At 34.0% G+C, this 14517-nt stretch overlaps 1 protein-coding gene across 6 annotated transcripts; it reads left to right on the top strand.

Moving 5' to 3' along the window:
- Window positions 1-4461: 4461 nt before the first annotated feature.
- LOC131143744 (protein argonaute 7) lies at window positions 4462-11354 on the top strand. 6 transcript variants are annotated; one of them, XR_009133666.1, is made up of 5 exons: window positions 4462-5635; window positions 5793-6150; window positions 6691-7924; window positions 8072-9585; window positions 11002-11354. XR_009133666.1 is itself a non-coding variant. In XM_058092034.1 (5 exons), exons 3-5 carry the CDS (start codon window positions 5820-5822, stop codon window positions 9528-9530), a joined length of 3024 nt encoding a protein of 1007 aa, XP_057948017.1. In that variant the 5' UTR covers window positions 4462-5098; window positions 5564-5635; window positions 5793-5819; the 3' UTR covers window positions 9531-9786. The 6 variants fall into 6 exon arrangements, 5 of the variants coding, with proteins under 5 accessions (XP_057948017.1, XP_057948015.1, XP_057948016.1 ...); XM_058092034.1 differs by lacking the exon at window positions 11002-11354 and having other exon boundaries at window positions 4462-5098; window positions 5564-5635; window positions 8072-9786; XM_058092032.1 differs by lacking the exon at window positions 11002-11354 and having other exon boundaries at window positions 4463-5098; window positions 5509-5635; window positions 8072-9786.
- Window positions 11355-14517: the final 3163 nt, after the last annotated feature.

Below are 14517 nucleotides of genomic sequence, written 5' to 3'. Positions count from 1 at the left end.
ATCCTTTTCACGTAAACTTATTTTTTTCCTTCAAATCATCAGTAACTTTGTACACGTAATTAAATATGTATAAACATATATTATAAAAACCACCCTTAGACCCATTTGCCGTAAGTCATGTTTACCCCCATGACTGGGTTGTGCAGTCCAAAGACTGGATTTACCTGGCTGGCCGACCAAATTAAATCAACGTACGTAAACATTAAGTGAGATTTTCCTTATTAAGTCTTGGTCCGGAACCAGGTGTGCACTCAGGAAAAATCCACTAACATAAATAACCACTCTGTAAATAGTGTGGGTGCACTCTGATTCGTTTAAATTTTAAGCTGCGGTACCGAGCATCTGTAACTCTGAATTTGCTTTGCATAAGGGGTTTTAAAACCATCTTATTATAATTTATGCAATTTAAAATAATCTCGTGAAAATTTCATCTTTACTCATATTTACATGAAAAATGTAACGTAAAAATAAACTCATGCCACACAATTTTTGTGTTAAAAATATATATATATATATATATAAATAGAAAGAAATGCTGAAAATTTACCCGAGAAGATTAGAACATTTTTAACCTAAAAATATATGCAAGTATATTAAAGATAGAACTAGTATAATTAAATATGCGTAAAAATGAACTCATGGAAATTTTGTGGAACTAACAAACTTAATTGAAATTTACTTATAAAATAAATTCGGGTATGAATTTTAAATAAAAAAAACTAACATAATCAAATTTACTTACCTTCTTCTTTTACCTTGTGCTACGAATACAATAACTATCTCTAAGAAATGAGATCGGAAAGAGTGGGTGAGTGAGAACTTACTCAAAAATTCTCTCTCCACCACAAATTCTTTCACTCACTAATTCTTCTTTTCCTTGGAAAAATTGTTGTGAAAAATGAAGGTTGAGAGCTTCTTATTTATAGGAAAATTTTGGGGAAGAAATGAAATTTATAAAAGTGTGGGGAGATGGGTGAAATTATAATTTTTTTAAAATTAAAGAATGGGCGAGGGATGGGCAATGTATTGGTTGAGTATGGAATAAGGATGGAGGCCATGTGGGAGTGCTTGCCACCATTCCTATTAAATAAATTTTTAATTAATTACTTACCTAATTAATTAATCAATTAGTTAATTAATTATTTTATTATTTTTCTTAATCATTATTATTATTATTATCATTGTTATTACTTTTAAACTATTTTTAGCATTTATTTATTTTATTATTTATTTTTGAAAAAGAATTAAATTTAAATTTTGAAAACTCATGTGGGCCCCACATGGTATTGTGGGCCCCACACAACTTCGAGACCCAAACGGATCTTACGTAACTCGAATAATCCTTATACGATTTTATACGTCCTACATAGTTTCGAGACTCATGTAAACCTCTACATGGCTTCGGGACTCATGTGGGCCCCATACAGTCTTGTGGGTCCCGCATAGGATACCTAAATTATTATTATTTTATCATATATTTCTACAGATTATGTCAGTCAAAACATTATTTTATGTACTTATTTACGTATATAAATGGTGTCTACCCTGTTTTATCTTATGAAATTCCATTTTGATCAGACTGACCTCTAGGGAGCGACTGAACCGCAATGGTCTCTGAGCACTCGCTTAGACAAGGTCTTTCTTAGGCATCAAATATGGAATCAAGGATCCTAACAGAGAAATACTTTCATTTTGATACTAACTAAATTACCATCATTATTATTCTTTTTTTTTTTTTGGTTATTACAGATATGCCGAAGCAAGTTTGAGTCTGAGACTCGTGTGGGCCCCACCCGATCATGTGGGCCCCGCATAGGTTACCTATATTATTATTATTATTTGTACAAATTATATCAATCAAAGCATTATTTTATGTATATGTACTTATTTACGTGTACAAACGGTGTCTACACTATTTATCCTATGAAATTCTATTTTGAGTAGGTCGACCTCTAGGAAGCGACTAAGCCGTAATGGTCTTTAAACACTTGCTAAGATAAGATTTTTTTTAGGCATCAAATATGAAATCAAGGATTTTACAGAAAAGCTTCTCTGTATTGATATTTACTTAATGACTATTTTTATTATTTTATTATTATTAGTATGTTTTAATCGTATATACATTTTTAGGGTCATTACACTATGTATTATAATATTCTAAGAAATGGACTCTGACGAATATATATAAATAGGGCATGAATTCAAATTTTGAGATATGATCTAAATAATTTTAAAACTATAGAACTGCATAATACCTCATCTTTTTGTTAATAAATTCTGTCAAAAATACTATTTTATTGTGTTGAAAAAGTCACTTGGTTATAAATTTCCAAAATTGACAAAACTACAAATGAAAGAAAGCTCAATATGAGTAAAGTATTTTTTACAAGCTTACATGGAGATTGAGACTTGGTAATGCATCATTGCTTTCAAACTGTTCTCGGACTAATAATCGATGTTTTAAGTAAAAAGGTATGAGAAAAAAGTATCGGTGATGTGTTTTCACCAACCTTAAATAAAATATTTAAATCAATTAAGAGATAAGGGTGAATAAAACAAATATTTATAGCAAAAGCGGCTTAAATTTTCATGTGAAACGAGGAAAGCGATATTAAAAAAAAAAGAAAAAAACTTGATTTGACAAGTTTAAGATAAGAAAGTTAAATAAGCAACATTTTTATCGTTACTTGTGTAAAAGAGGTCATGATAGTTAGGGCTTTTGGAACTTTGACAATGAAAAACATAACCTAAAATTGAGGTCCGTAAAAAGTAACAACAAAATCCCAAATAAATATAAAATAGCGAGGAAGGGTAAACCCTAAATAAATGGAAAAAAAAAAAAAAAATTGGCCCTAAATGAAAGAGAGGATTTCTTTCATTTTCATGTGACTCGAGAGAATGCAAAATAAGTCCATGGTTCGAAAATGTGAAATATCAATAATGATATGTCTTACTTATTGACTGCAAATATCAAATCAAAACCATTCATTAGATTGATGTCAAAGAGATAAGAACATTTATATGAATTTGCAACGGTGTGAATTCAAATTCCTTAAATCCTAAAAAAAAATTGTTGTTTAAGATCGAGTACTTATAGAATATAAATTTATTTACCATATGTTTAGGAGAGACTTGTTTTTTGGACTTGTGTGGATTTGGAGAATATATAATATAAAATTATATTTAATTTTGTCCAAATCCATCCAAATTCAAATTCAAAACCTGAAATTCATACCCCCAAATAACTGTTAAATAGTATTAATCATTTTAATAATTTTATTATTTCTATTTGAATTCTGATTTTTTCCAACTTTTATTTCAATAGTTATATTAAAATGAATGGTTAAATAATATCCAAAAAAAAAAAAAATTTAAATTCTTTTTCTATTTTTATTTTACACTTCCATTCACAAATTAGTTTCCTAAATTCTTGAAAACAATACTACTTATAAAATCTGGTTTAAACATTTTCAGAATAGAAACGATGCAAGCCACATCTGCAAAACAAAAAACTGCAAACAAACCCTAATTATGCTTTCCTTCTCTAAATCTTTATTATTATTATTTTTTAATCTTTGTTGTTTGTATACCAAGTTCAAATAAAGTTACGCCACATATAAAGCTTCTCTCTCTCTCTCTCTTGATAATTTAAAGCTTCTCTCTCTCTCTTGATAATTTGTCAACTCAAAGTGCCTTTATAGAATTTACCCTTAAACTACTAACTTAATCACAAAAACTCCCTTCAAATCGGGGTTCGATCACCCATTTTGGAATGGAGGGATTAGCCGGCTCGAAGGGCACTTCTAAAACTTATTCTTGATATATTTTGTAGTGAAGCTTAAATCTGTCTCTTCAAAAAAGAAAAAAAAAATCAAAACAAAGGAGCTGAAAGACAATTCTCACCCTTGATCATGCCTAATTTGTTCTCTACAGGGATGATGAGAATTAATAACAAGGGCAGAGACCTAATTTTAGGCAGGAGGCAAGTGTAACCAAGCAAGCACATGGGGTCTCCTTTTCATGCAGCACAGAGAAAGAAATCAATAGAACCAGAAAAAGGCAAGCAAACCAAAGATAAAACAATCATCGCAACTTTATAGTTGGGCAGTGATTGGGGAGTCTCTAGGTTTTTCCACTCTAAATTCAGTGAGGACTCAACAACAGCAACCCAGTTTAAATGTGTTGGATACCTCTCATTTTTTTTCTTTGTTGGCTGATAAATTTTACTTCAAGGGGGACCCACCAGCGTTGCACCACGTGTCGACCCGTGAGAGGCTGGAAACTGTAATGGTACCAATCCAAAGTTTTTGTCTATATGCTAAGGAAAATCATAAACTATACTGTAAATAATGGGTACTGATGTGGTCCAACTCTGGAAATGAGTTGAACAACCCTAGGCTCCATATTAATCATATTGTCCCATCACCACATTCCAAGCGTATGGGTTTATCCCTGGGAGAATATATAAACAAAGGGTTTTTCAGATTTAAGGCTTTAGCCATCCATCCCCAAGTGCATGAACATTGAACAGGAGCCCTCCCATTAAAAGTGTTGACAAAAGATGAGGCAAAAGTGAGACGAAAAGTTGGAGGACTACTGGAGGAATGAATGAAGTTTTGGGTCACCTGCGAAATAGTCCCTTATGATTATCGTCAGACTGCTTGATGGAACCAGCATCTGTTTTTGGTATTGGGGATTGGGTCTAAAAGTTGATCTAGAGAGCTGGAATTCATTTGATTATAATATCCTTGTGGAGCCAGAAAGCTCTTCTGTATGACATGAGAGAGAGAGAGAGAGAGAGAGAGAGAGAGAGGGATTGAAGAAGATCTCAATCCCCAAAACACATGACCTTTTTCTGTCAAATGTGAGATGTGTCAAAAGGGATTGCAGAAAACTAAAATCCCTTTCATTGAGATGGAGAGTCAACAGAAGAAAACCCTAGCTGCAGGCTCCGGCAGAATACCCAAGATTGAACTCTAATAACTCAATAAGGGAGAGTGGCACCTCTCAAGGTTGAAGTTGGAATTCTGTTTTTGGGATAGTAAGTAATGGGTTGCTGTTGGTCCCAACCTCTTTACCAACCCATATCACTGATCAGGTATAATTGGGTCATTTACATTTCATATGCTTCTCATTTCTCTCCTATCTTCTACCTTTTGTTTTTTGAATTTCTTTTTTTAGGGTGGGGCGTCTGCAATTTGGTCCCAGTGGTTCCAGCATGTTTATGCTTTTGTCATGGGTACTGAATTAGTCAGCGGGGGTGATGATGAGCAGATGATGTTATAATATACCAAATAGAGATAAAAATAACAAGTTACAGAATTTGAGTCTAAAAGAGAAAGGGTGTGTGGGGGACACAAGAGTCCAATCACTGTTCTCATTATCAATTTTCTGTTTATTTATTTATTTATTTATTTAAATAGGTCTTTCCCTCCTCATATGACCTCAGGTAAGATTCATTAGAAAGGAAGAAAAAATCAGGTAGTATAGGCTTGTATGTTTTGACAGGTAGTCAATGGATCATAAAGGAACCAAATGCCCCACCATTTGCTCTTATGCACAGATTGCACAGCTCCAATAGTCACACCCCCCTTCAAGGCTCTGGCATTTTCTCCTCTCATTCAAGGCAACCCAGGCAAGACTTTTCCCTTTGAATTGAAATTTATTCATCAGCAGCAAATCAATCTCTCTCTCTCTCCAATAACTATAGTCTCCACTGTGAAAACTTCCCCCCATATATCAGACGTAGAACTCTTTTCTTTCTCATGTGTATCATTCCATTTTTCTTTCAGTCTTGCTTCTATCTAGACTAATAAGTTATGGAAGAAACAGAGGAGTCCAATGCTAGCAGGAAATGCAACACCAAAGGCAGGAGTTTCAGGGGGAGGAGCAACTCTCAAGCCTATCAGCATCAGCTGTTGCGGCACTCAAATTGGATTGGGTACTCCAACCAGAACCAATACCAGAGTTACCCAGCTCTTCTCCCTCTGCCTCCGCCAATACCTCTGCACCTGACGTCAACTCTATCTCTTCCCCAAAACCAGAGCGTTAGAGCGAAACCCCATTTGCAGAAACAGCCATGGAAGCAGAACAACCCACCTCGTGTCACCTCCTCCGATACCCACTTCCCAGCTCCCACAGTTTCCCCAGGTAACGCAGTATTTCTTTTCTTTTTTGATTGTTCTGTTATGTTGCATACTTCTTATTTTTATTACTGTTCATGTTGTTGTTCATCCTGTGTTCTTTTGTGAGTCCGCTTAGATTGAGATATTAAGTGACTATGGAGAGGGTTTATAAATTTATCAAGGCAAGTATATTGTTTTCAAGCAAAAATAGAAACTTGAACCTTTTTAAATACCCTCTACAAAACAGCTTGTTGAAATTAGTCTTATTGCTTCTTCTTGTATTTTCCTTTTTGCTCTTCTTTTCCAAAATATGATTTTTCCTTTTTATATATCATGTTAATGTGTTCTAGCACAACTAAACTATGGCCACATATGCTAACATGGATATTTCTGGCTAGTTCTTATATAAGAACCTTAAGTTCGGTTGTCTTGTTGCTTATGTAGCAGCTGCGCCACTTAACCATTTTCATTGAGAATGAAGCTTTAGGTTCTGCAGTTTTATAAGGTTATGGAATAGAATTACTGTAGCTTACCTTGTTCTTTCCCTGTCCCCATTACTAACCAGTGGCAGAGAGTCTCCAAAGGCGAACCAATTTGGCTCCTAAAGGTGAAGATAGAAGGAGAGTCATGGGTGCCAAACCACAAACACTAATGCCAGCAAGAAGGCCGGATGCTGGTGGCATAGAAGGGCCAGTGATCCCTCTCCTTGCCAACCATTTTCTAGTACGATTCGACTCTTCTCAACGAATTTTTCATTACGATGTTGACATATCCCCAAATCCTTCCAAGGAAGTTGCTCGAATGATCAAGAAAAAACTAGTAGAGGACAACTCGTCTGTGCTATCTGGTGCTTTTCCAGCCTTCGATGGCCGCAAGAATCTGTATAGCCCTATTGAATTCAAGAATGACAGACTTGAAATCTTCATTAGCCTCCCAATTCCCACCGGCAAGTCATTTTTGCCATCCAGAGAGACTAATGACTGGCAAGAGAAGCATCAACAGCTTAAGCTCTTTAAGATAAACATAAAACTTGTGTCGAAGTTCGATGGAAAAGAATTGAATAGCTACTTGAGCAAGGAGGGAGAAGATTGGATCCCTCTTCCTCAAGATTATCTCCATGCTTTGGATGTTGTTTTGCGGGAGAGCCCAATGGAGAAGTGTGTAGCCTCAGGAAGATCATTCTACTCAAGTTCAATGGGAGGGACAAAAGAAATTGGAGGAGGTGCTGTTGGATTGAGAGGTTTCTTTCAGAGTCTTAGACCGACCCAACAAGGCCTTGCTCTTAATGTGGATTTCTCTGTAACAGCTTTCCATGAGAGTATTGGTGTAATTCCCTACTTGCAGAAGCGTCTTGAGTTTCTGCGAGACCTTTCACAGAGGAAGACAAGGGGCTTGACTAGGGAAGAGAGAAAGGAAGTGGAGAAGGCATTAAAAAACATCAGGATTTTTGTTTGCCATAGAGAAACTGTTCAAAGATACCGAGTTTATGGCCTAACTGAAGAAGCTACAGAAAATCTCTGTTTCGAAGACAGAGATGGAAAGAAGCTAAGGCTGGTGAATTATTTCATGGATCATTATGATTATGATATACAATTCAGGAACTTGCCATGCTTGCAGATAAGTAGGAGTAAACCTTGTTATCTACCTATGGAGCTTTGTATGATTTGTGAAGGCCAGAAGTTTCTTGGGAAATTGTCTGATGACCAGACTGCTAGGATACTCAAGATGGGATGTCAAAGACCAAGAGAAAGAAAAGTCATTATTGATGGAGTCATGAGAGGACCAGTTGGCCCAACAAGGTAATTTCTAATCGAAGTCAGCATTGTCTGGAGAAGAACATATTTCTTGATCTCAGAAAGATGAATGCTTCCCTAGAACAAAACAGTTTTAAATTTTTACATTCCCATTTAACTTTTACTAATAATCCAAGCTCTTCTTTTTCTTAGTGGCAACCGAGGCAGAGAATTCAAGCTCCATGTTTCTAGAGAAATGACCAGACTAAATGGGAGAGTTCTTCAACCTCCAAAGCTAAAGCTTGGTGAAGGTGGCCATATAAGAGACATAATTCCTTCTCGTCATGATCGCCAATGGAATCTCTTGGAGAGCCAAGTCATTGAAGGAACTCGAATTGAAAGGTGGGCACTATTAAGTTTTGGTGGCACCTCAGATCAAAAATCAAACATTCCGAAATTCATAAACCAGCTCTCTCAGAGGTGTGAGCAGTTGGGCATATTTCTGAACAAAAACACTGTTCTTAACCCTCAATTTGAATCAATTCAGGTGCTTAACAATGTCTCCCTCTTAGAATCTAAACTTAAGAAAATCCTCAAAGCTGCATCCAACCAGCTCCAACTGCTTATATGTTTAATGGAGAGAAAACACAAGGGATATGCAGATTTGAAGCGCATTGCTGAGACAAGCGTTGGTGTTGTAAGCCAGTGCTGCCTCTACCCAAATTTAGACAAGTTGAGTTCACAGTTTCTGGCAAATTTGGCTCTTAAGATTAATGCCAAAGTTGGTGGATGCACAGTGGCATTGTATAATTCCTTGCCCTCTCAAATCCCTAGGCTCCTTCGGCCTGATGAGCCAGTGATCTTCATGGGTGCTGATGTGACCCATCCTCACCCGCTTGATGATTTCAGCCCCTCTGTTGCTGCAGTGGTCGGTAGTATGAATTGGCCGGCATCAAACAGATATATATCGAGAATGCGATCACAAACGCATAGACAAGAAATTATCCAGGATCTTGGCACTATGGTGGGGGAAATACTAGATGATTTCTATCAGGAAGTAACTGAACTTCCCAAGAGGATAATTTTTTTCAGGGATGGCGTAAGCGAAACTCAGTTCTATAAGGTGCTTCAAGAGGAGTTGCAGGCTATTAGGGAGGCTTGTTCTCGATTTCCCAGCTATAAACCTCCCATTACTTTTGCAGTAGTCCAGAAGAGGCACCACACCAGATTGTTCCCGGACGAAACTAGTCTATCTTCGATTCGGAACCAATTTTTCAATGAGAATATCCCCCCAGGAACTGTTGTGGACTCTGTGATTACTCATCCAAAGGAATTCGATTTCTATCTTTGTAGCCATTGGGGGGTGAAGGGAACAAGCAGACCTACTCATTACCATATCTTGTGGGATGAAAACCAATTTACTTCTGATGAACTGCAGAAGTTGGTTTACAACCTCTGCTACACATTTGTACGGTGCACCAAGCCTGTTTCATTGGTGCCTCCTGCCTATTATGCCCACCTTGCCGCATATAGAGGCAGACTTTACCTCGAGCGTTCGGAATCCTTGGCTTTTACCAAAAATGCTTCTACACTTTCCAGAGCTGCGCCACCAAAGGCAACCCCTTTGCCAAAACTTAGTGACAGTGTTAAGAAACTCATGTTCTACTGCTGATATGTTGTTGCTATCTCATCTCAATTCTATGCCCTCAACTCCACACCGATGCAGTGTAGGTGCCTAATTTGAAAAGCTTCCTAGTTACATATTTTGCGCAAAACTCAAATAGTTTCCTCATTGGACTCTGAACATTCTTGATCATGCAAATTATTGTACAATCTCCTTACATGCAACAAGGAAACGTCAATTCTCGATTACGCTTCCAAGTATCGATTGTGCATATTTTTATTTGCATGCTATGATGAAAAGAGACTTGCATGATCCCTTTGGTGGCATAATTTTAACGTGAGCTTTTTACATAAGTGGCAAGTTTTCCAAAGATACGAACCCGAAAAGTATCCAAAGTGAGTGGGTCTGTGCAACAAAAAAACTCCAAAGATTTCATGTGGGACACCCAAATTTGGGCCAAGCCGAAGATGCCCTCCATGTGGATTGTGTCCCACAGGCATTTGTCAATTGACCCAGAGACAATTTAGGGGGATGAACTGGGGCATAGATCATGATGACATTGAGAATATGAACATATATAATAGAATCTAACCAGCATAGAACTTGTTTGGTTCACAGTTTAGTTGAAAAATGCTCGAGGAATAAATATAAAAGCGTAGCTATTTGCTTTTAGGCCTTCCTATGCGCACATTGGTACGAGTATTATGATTATGGTCATGCCCTTGTGACAAAAAAACAGGGGAGATGCGTCAAAAGAAAGTTAAATGAGTGGGAGAACAGGGAATGTGCATGCAGACGACCCTTGAATAGTTTGGATCCGAGGACAACAGAAACCCAATTGCTGAGGAGGGCACTGACCCAAAATTTTTTATGAAGTACCCAGAAAGCAGTATGAAAATTTTCAATTTCATAAGTGAGAAAACGAATGAGACATTAAATGAAAGGCACAAGGAAGAAACAGGTGGGTGTTATTCAATTCCTGTGCATGTATGGTCAACATCCCTTATAAGAGCCAAGAATTTGAGAAGGACGGGGTATAAGCGAGTATGGCTGAATCTTTAATTAATGAAGCTCTCTCTCTCTCTCTCTCTCTCTCTCCCTCTCTAGGTAATATGTAATATGCCTAATTTTCTTTTTTTTTTTTTATTTCCATGCATGCAAATTGCAACAGCATAAGGAATTGCAGAATCCCAGAGAAAGGGAAATGAGATGTATGTATTTAAATAAATCCATTAATCTAACAGGCCCACAAAGAAATGGTGGGCACCTGCCAACACAAATGAATGGAGAGAACATAGCATATATATAAATAAAGCCCTGTGTGTGTGTGTGCGAGGGAGAGAGCGAGAGAAAGAGAGAGAGAGAGAACAAAACAAGAGCCATGAGAAGATGGGATTTGAAGTAATGCCCCTAAAGTCTGACTTTCGACTTCCCCTTTTGTCTCTTCAGCTCTCTCTCTCTCTCCCTGTTTGATTGAATTGTTCATTGTTTCTCTCTCTTACTTTTCTCTGCGGACCAGGAACTTTTGAGGACAGCACGGCCACGAGAAGAGACAGAAAGACTGGGAATTGCAAACGAGGGCTGGGACAAACGGTGGGGACCAGGACGAAGCAGGGCTATTTGCAGGCACCTCTGCCCCTGCCACTCTGCCTGCGTGGGGATGGGGAGCTTTCTGTTTTGTGGACTCATGACTCATCTCTTTGGAACCACAATTCAAAACTGCTTCCTCTCTCACGCTCCCAAATCCAAATCCTTAGGGTTTGCCGGACAAGGCCTGTTTGGTATCCTTTCTGCATTTGATTTTCGTTTTTCATTTCTTTATAATGAACACCTTATGAAAAAATGTTTGTTTATATAATGGATTTTATTTTTCTCCAGCCATTTACCATAATATTTTATTATTCCGAATTAATTTTTTTTATTAAATCGCTCATTGTATCCATATTTTTTTAATTAAAATAAAAATAAAGTAATTATATGAATTTTAAAAAATAATTTAAAATTAAAACTATTTTTAAAATACAAAATAATAAAATCCATTTACAAAATATTTTATTATATTTTAATTGTCCAGTTCTTGGAAAGTGGATTGTGAAATATACTGAGTAAGCAAAATAATTGTAATGATTTTTGTTTTTATTATAGTATTTTAAATTATATTACTTTTATTATTTTAATCTATGTTGTAATTGTTTTTTGATTCAAGGACAAAAATTAGCATTTGTTTAATCAATTTCGTAATTTGTTTTAGTTCCACAAATAATAACCAAACAGGTTATTTGTTCTTGGATTTTGGTTTCTATTTCTAATTTTTAGGGTATGGTTAGTATCGTTATTGTTTTTTTTTTTTTTCCCTATTTTTATATAGTGGAAAAACATATTATAAAAGTGTGTTTGCTTATGTTGCTAATTTTCTATTTTTATTATTGATTTTCAGCTGTTTGGGAAAAAAAATTAAAACCATTTTTATGGTTTTCAATCATTTTGACAATCCATTGCCAGAAATTTTAATATCCACAAATAATCTTTTTTAGTTAAAACATTCATTTTATACACTTATAAATTAAAATTAAAATTAAATGATCATGTGAATTTAAATATAATTGAGATAGACATAAATTTCAAAAAACGATAATAAAGCCAATTACAAAAATATTTTTACTATTTTCCAATTTTCATGTCTAATAAATCTTTTATTGTAAAGTAAATTTTGAAAAACAAATAAGTAAAATAATTTTTATAATTTTTTTATTATAGTATTTTTTTAGTGCGCATTATTTTTAAATTTTATTATTTTAAATCTTTTTTTATATTATTTTATTTAAAGATGAAAATGAGCATTTTTTTTAATTAAGTTTTTTATATATTTTATTTTTATAAATATGAACCAAACATGTTGCTGATTTTTAGTTTTTAATTTCATTTTTTTAGTTTTTTATTTTTCATTTTTGTAATTTTTGATAGTAATACCAAACGACCATTAGTTTTCGCTTCTAGATTTCATTTTCATAATTTTTAACAGTGACACCAAACGACCCTTAAAATTATCACAATCTTGTGAGGGAAGTGACACTAGATAAAAAAGAAGATTAATAATGAAATGGAAAATTGAAAATATGCTTACCTTGTATTTCATGTTTTGAACTTATGTAAATTTGAACAAAATGAAGTATAAAATTGTATTAAATCCACACAACTTTAAAGCATGAATTTTATGCTCTCAATGATTGTCTTGTTATCTGTTTGGGAGCTTGGGCTTCAGGTATTATATTAGAATTATGTGGATTTAGACAAAATATAGTATAAAATTGTGTTAAATTTTTTCAAATTCACAGACTTTAATTTCATAGTGGTGAATTCATGTTTTCAAACACCATTTTAACATTTCTATATTACTCGTGTATTTGAGAAATTATTTATAGGACATTTTATGAGACAACTGTCATGCTTATATGTAAAAAATACAAACACAAAATAAACATCATGTTTATCTTGTGTTTGGGAATTCTCAGATTTCATGTTTTGAATTTGTATATGTAGATTTATACAAAATGAAGTACAAAATTATGTTGAATTTTGTTGATAAGCATGAAAATATTTATGCTCTCACACATAAGCTTATGATGTACTTGGGGAACTAAGATTTCAAGTTTTTATTTGAATATATGTGTAAAGACCCGAAACCGAGTGGGTTCCTAAATATAAATTTTTCAGTGGAAGCAAATAAATCTAAATTATTTTTATTAACAGAACACTAATTAGTTTTATTACAAGTATATATTTCAATTATTAAAATTAACATTCTTAAAATTCTTAAATACACAAACATATTCTAAAATTGTATTATGGTAAATTTATATTCTACTCTACTCTTTCTATTCTTGTCCATGCACTTGCTATGTCAAGTTTCTAGTACTCTTTAGAATTATCTGAAATGTAAAATAATAATTGGGGTGAGACGACGCTTAGTAAGTAAATAAGATTATTATTAGTGTGTGACCAAAATGAATTTTCATAATATTATAATTTCGTAAACAAATATTTAATACTATAACTTCAAAACTACTTTTAAAATAAATGTAAATTTAAAAATTTTTGTATAAAACTTTTACTATCATTTATAGCAGTAAAATCTTATAATCATATATTATAACTGTTAAACTGAACTTTTTAACTTTAAAATTATAACTATAATACTCAATCATATATATTTTTCCTCATGCGTTTCCTTCAAATCATCATTTAGGCATAAAGATGTCCTTGTTCACATAAACATATATTTTTCCTTCAAATCATCAATAGTTCTGTTTACGCAATTAAATATGTATATACATATACTGTAAAAATAACTCTTAAGCATGTTAATCGTAAATCATGTTTACCCCCATTACTAGGTTGTCCGGTCTGAAAACTGGACTTAACTGGCTGGCCGGCCAAACTAAATTAATGTACATCATCATTAAGTTAGATTTTTTCTATTAAGTCTTGACCCGGAATCAAGTGTCTACTCAGGAGAAATCAATTACCACATATAACCATTCTGTAAATAGTGTGGGTGCACTCTGATCCGTTTAAACTTTAAGTTACGGTACCAAGCATTCATAATTTTTTGTATCCTCTGAGCCATAAAGGATTTTAAAAACATCTTATTATATAATTTATGCATGAAGATTTCATTTTTACTCATATTTTCATGAAATAGATAATGTAAAAATAAACTCATGTCATCTTTACTCATATTTTCGTGAAATATGTAACGTAAAAATAAACTCATGTCACACGATTTTCGTGTTAAAAATATTTTTTTGAATAGAAATTAATGCTGTAAAATACTCGAGGGGTTTAGAATATTTCTTAACTCAAAAATAAATGCAAATATATATTAAAGATAAAATTGGTATAATTAAATATGTATAAAAATAAACTTAAAATTTTTTTATAAAAAATAACTAACATAATCAAAATTTACTTACAAATAAAATCGGGTATAAATTTTAATAAAAAACTAACATAATCAAATTTACTTACAAATAAA

The sequence above is a fragment of the Malania oleifera genome, chromosome 12, assembly GCF_029873635.1.
Source record: "Malania oleifera isolate guangnan ecotype guangnan chromosome 12, ASM2987363v1, whole genome shotgun sequence".
Taxonomy (NCBI): Eukaryota; Viridiplantae; Streptophyta; class Magnoliopsida; order Santalales; family Ximeniaceae; genus Malania; species Malania oleifera.
Note: the sequence above shows the minus strand (reverse complement) of the source record. Positions and strands in the feature narration are given on the sequence as shown.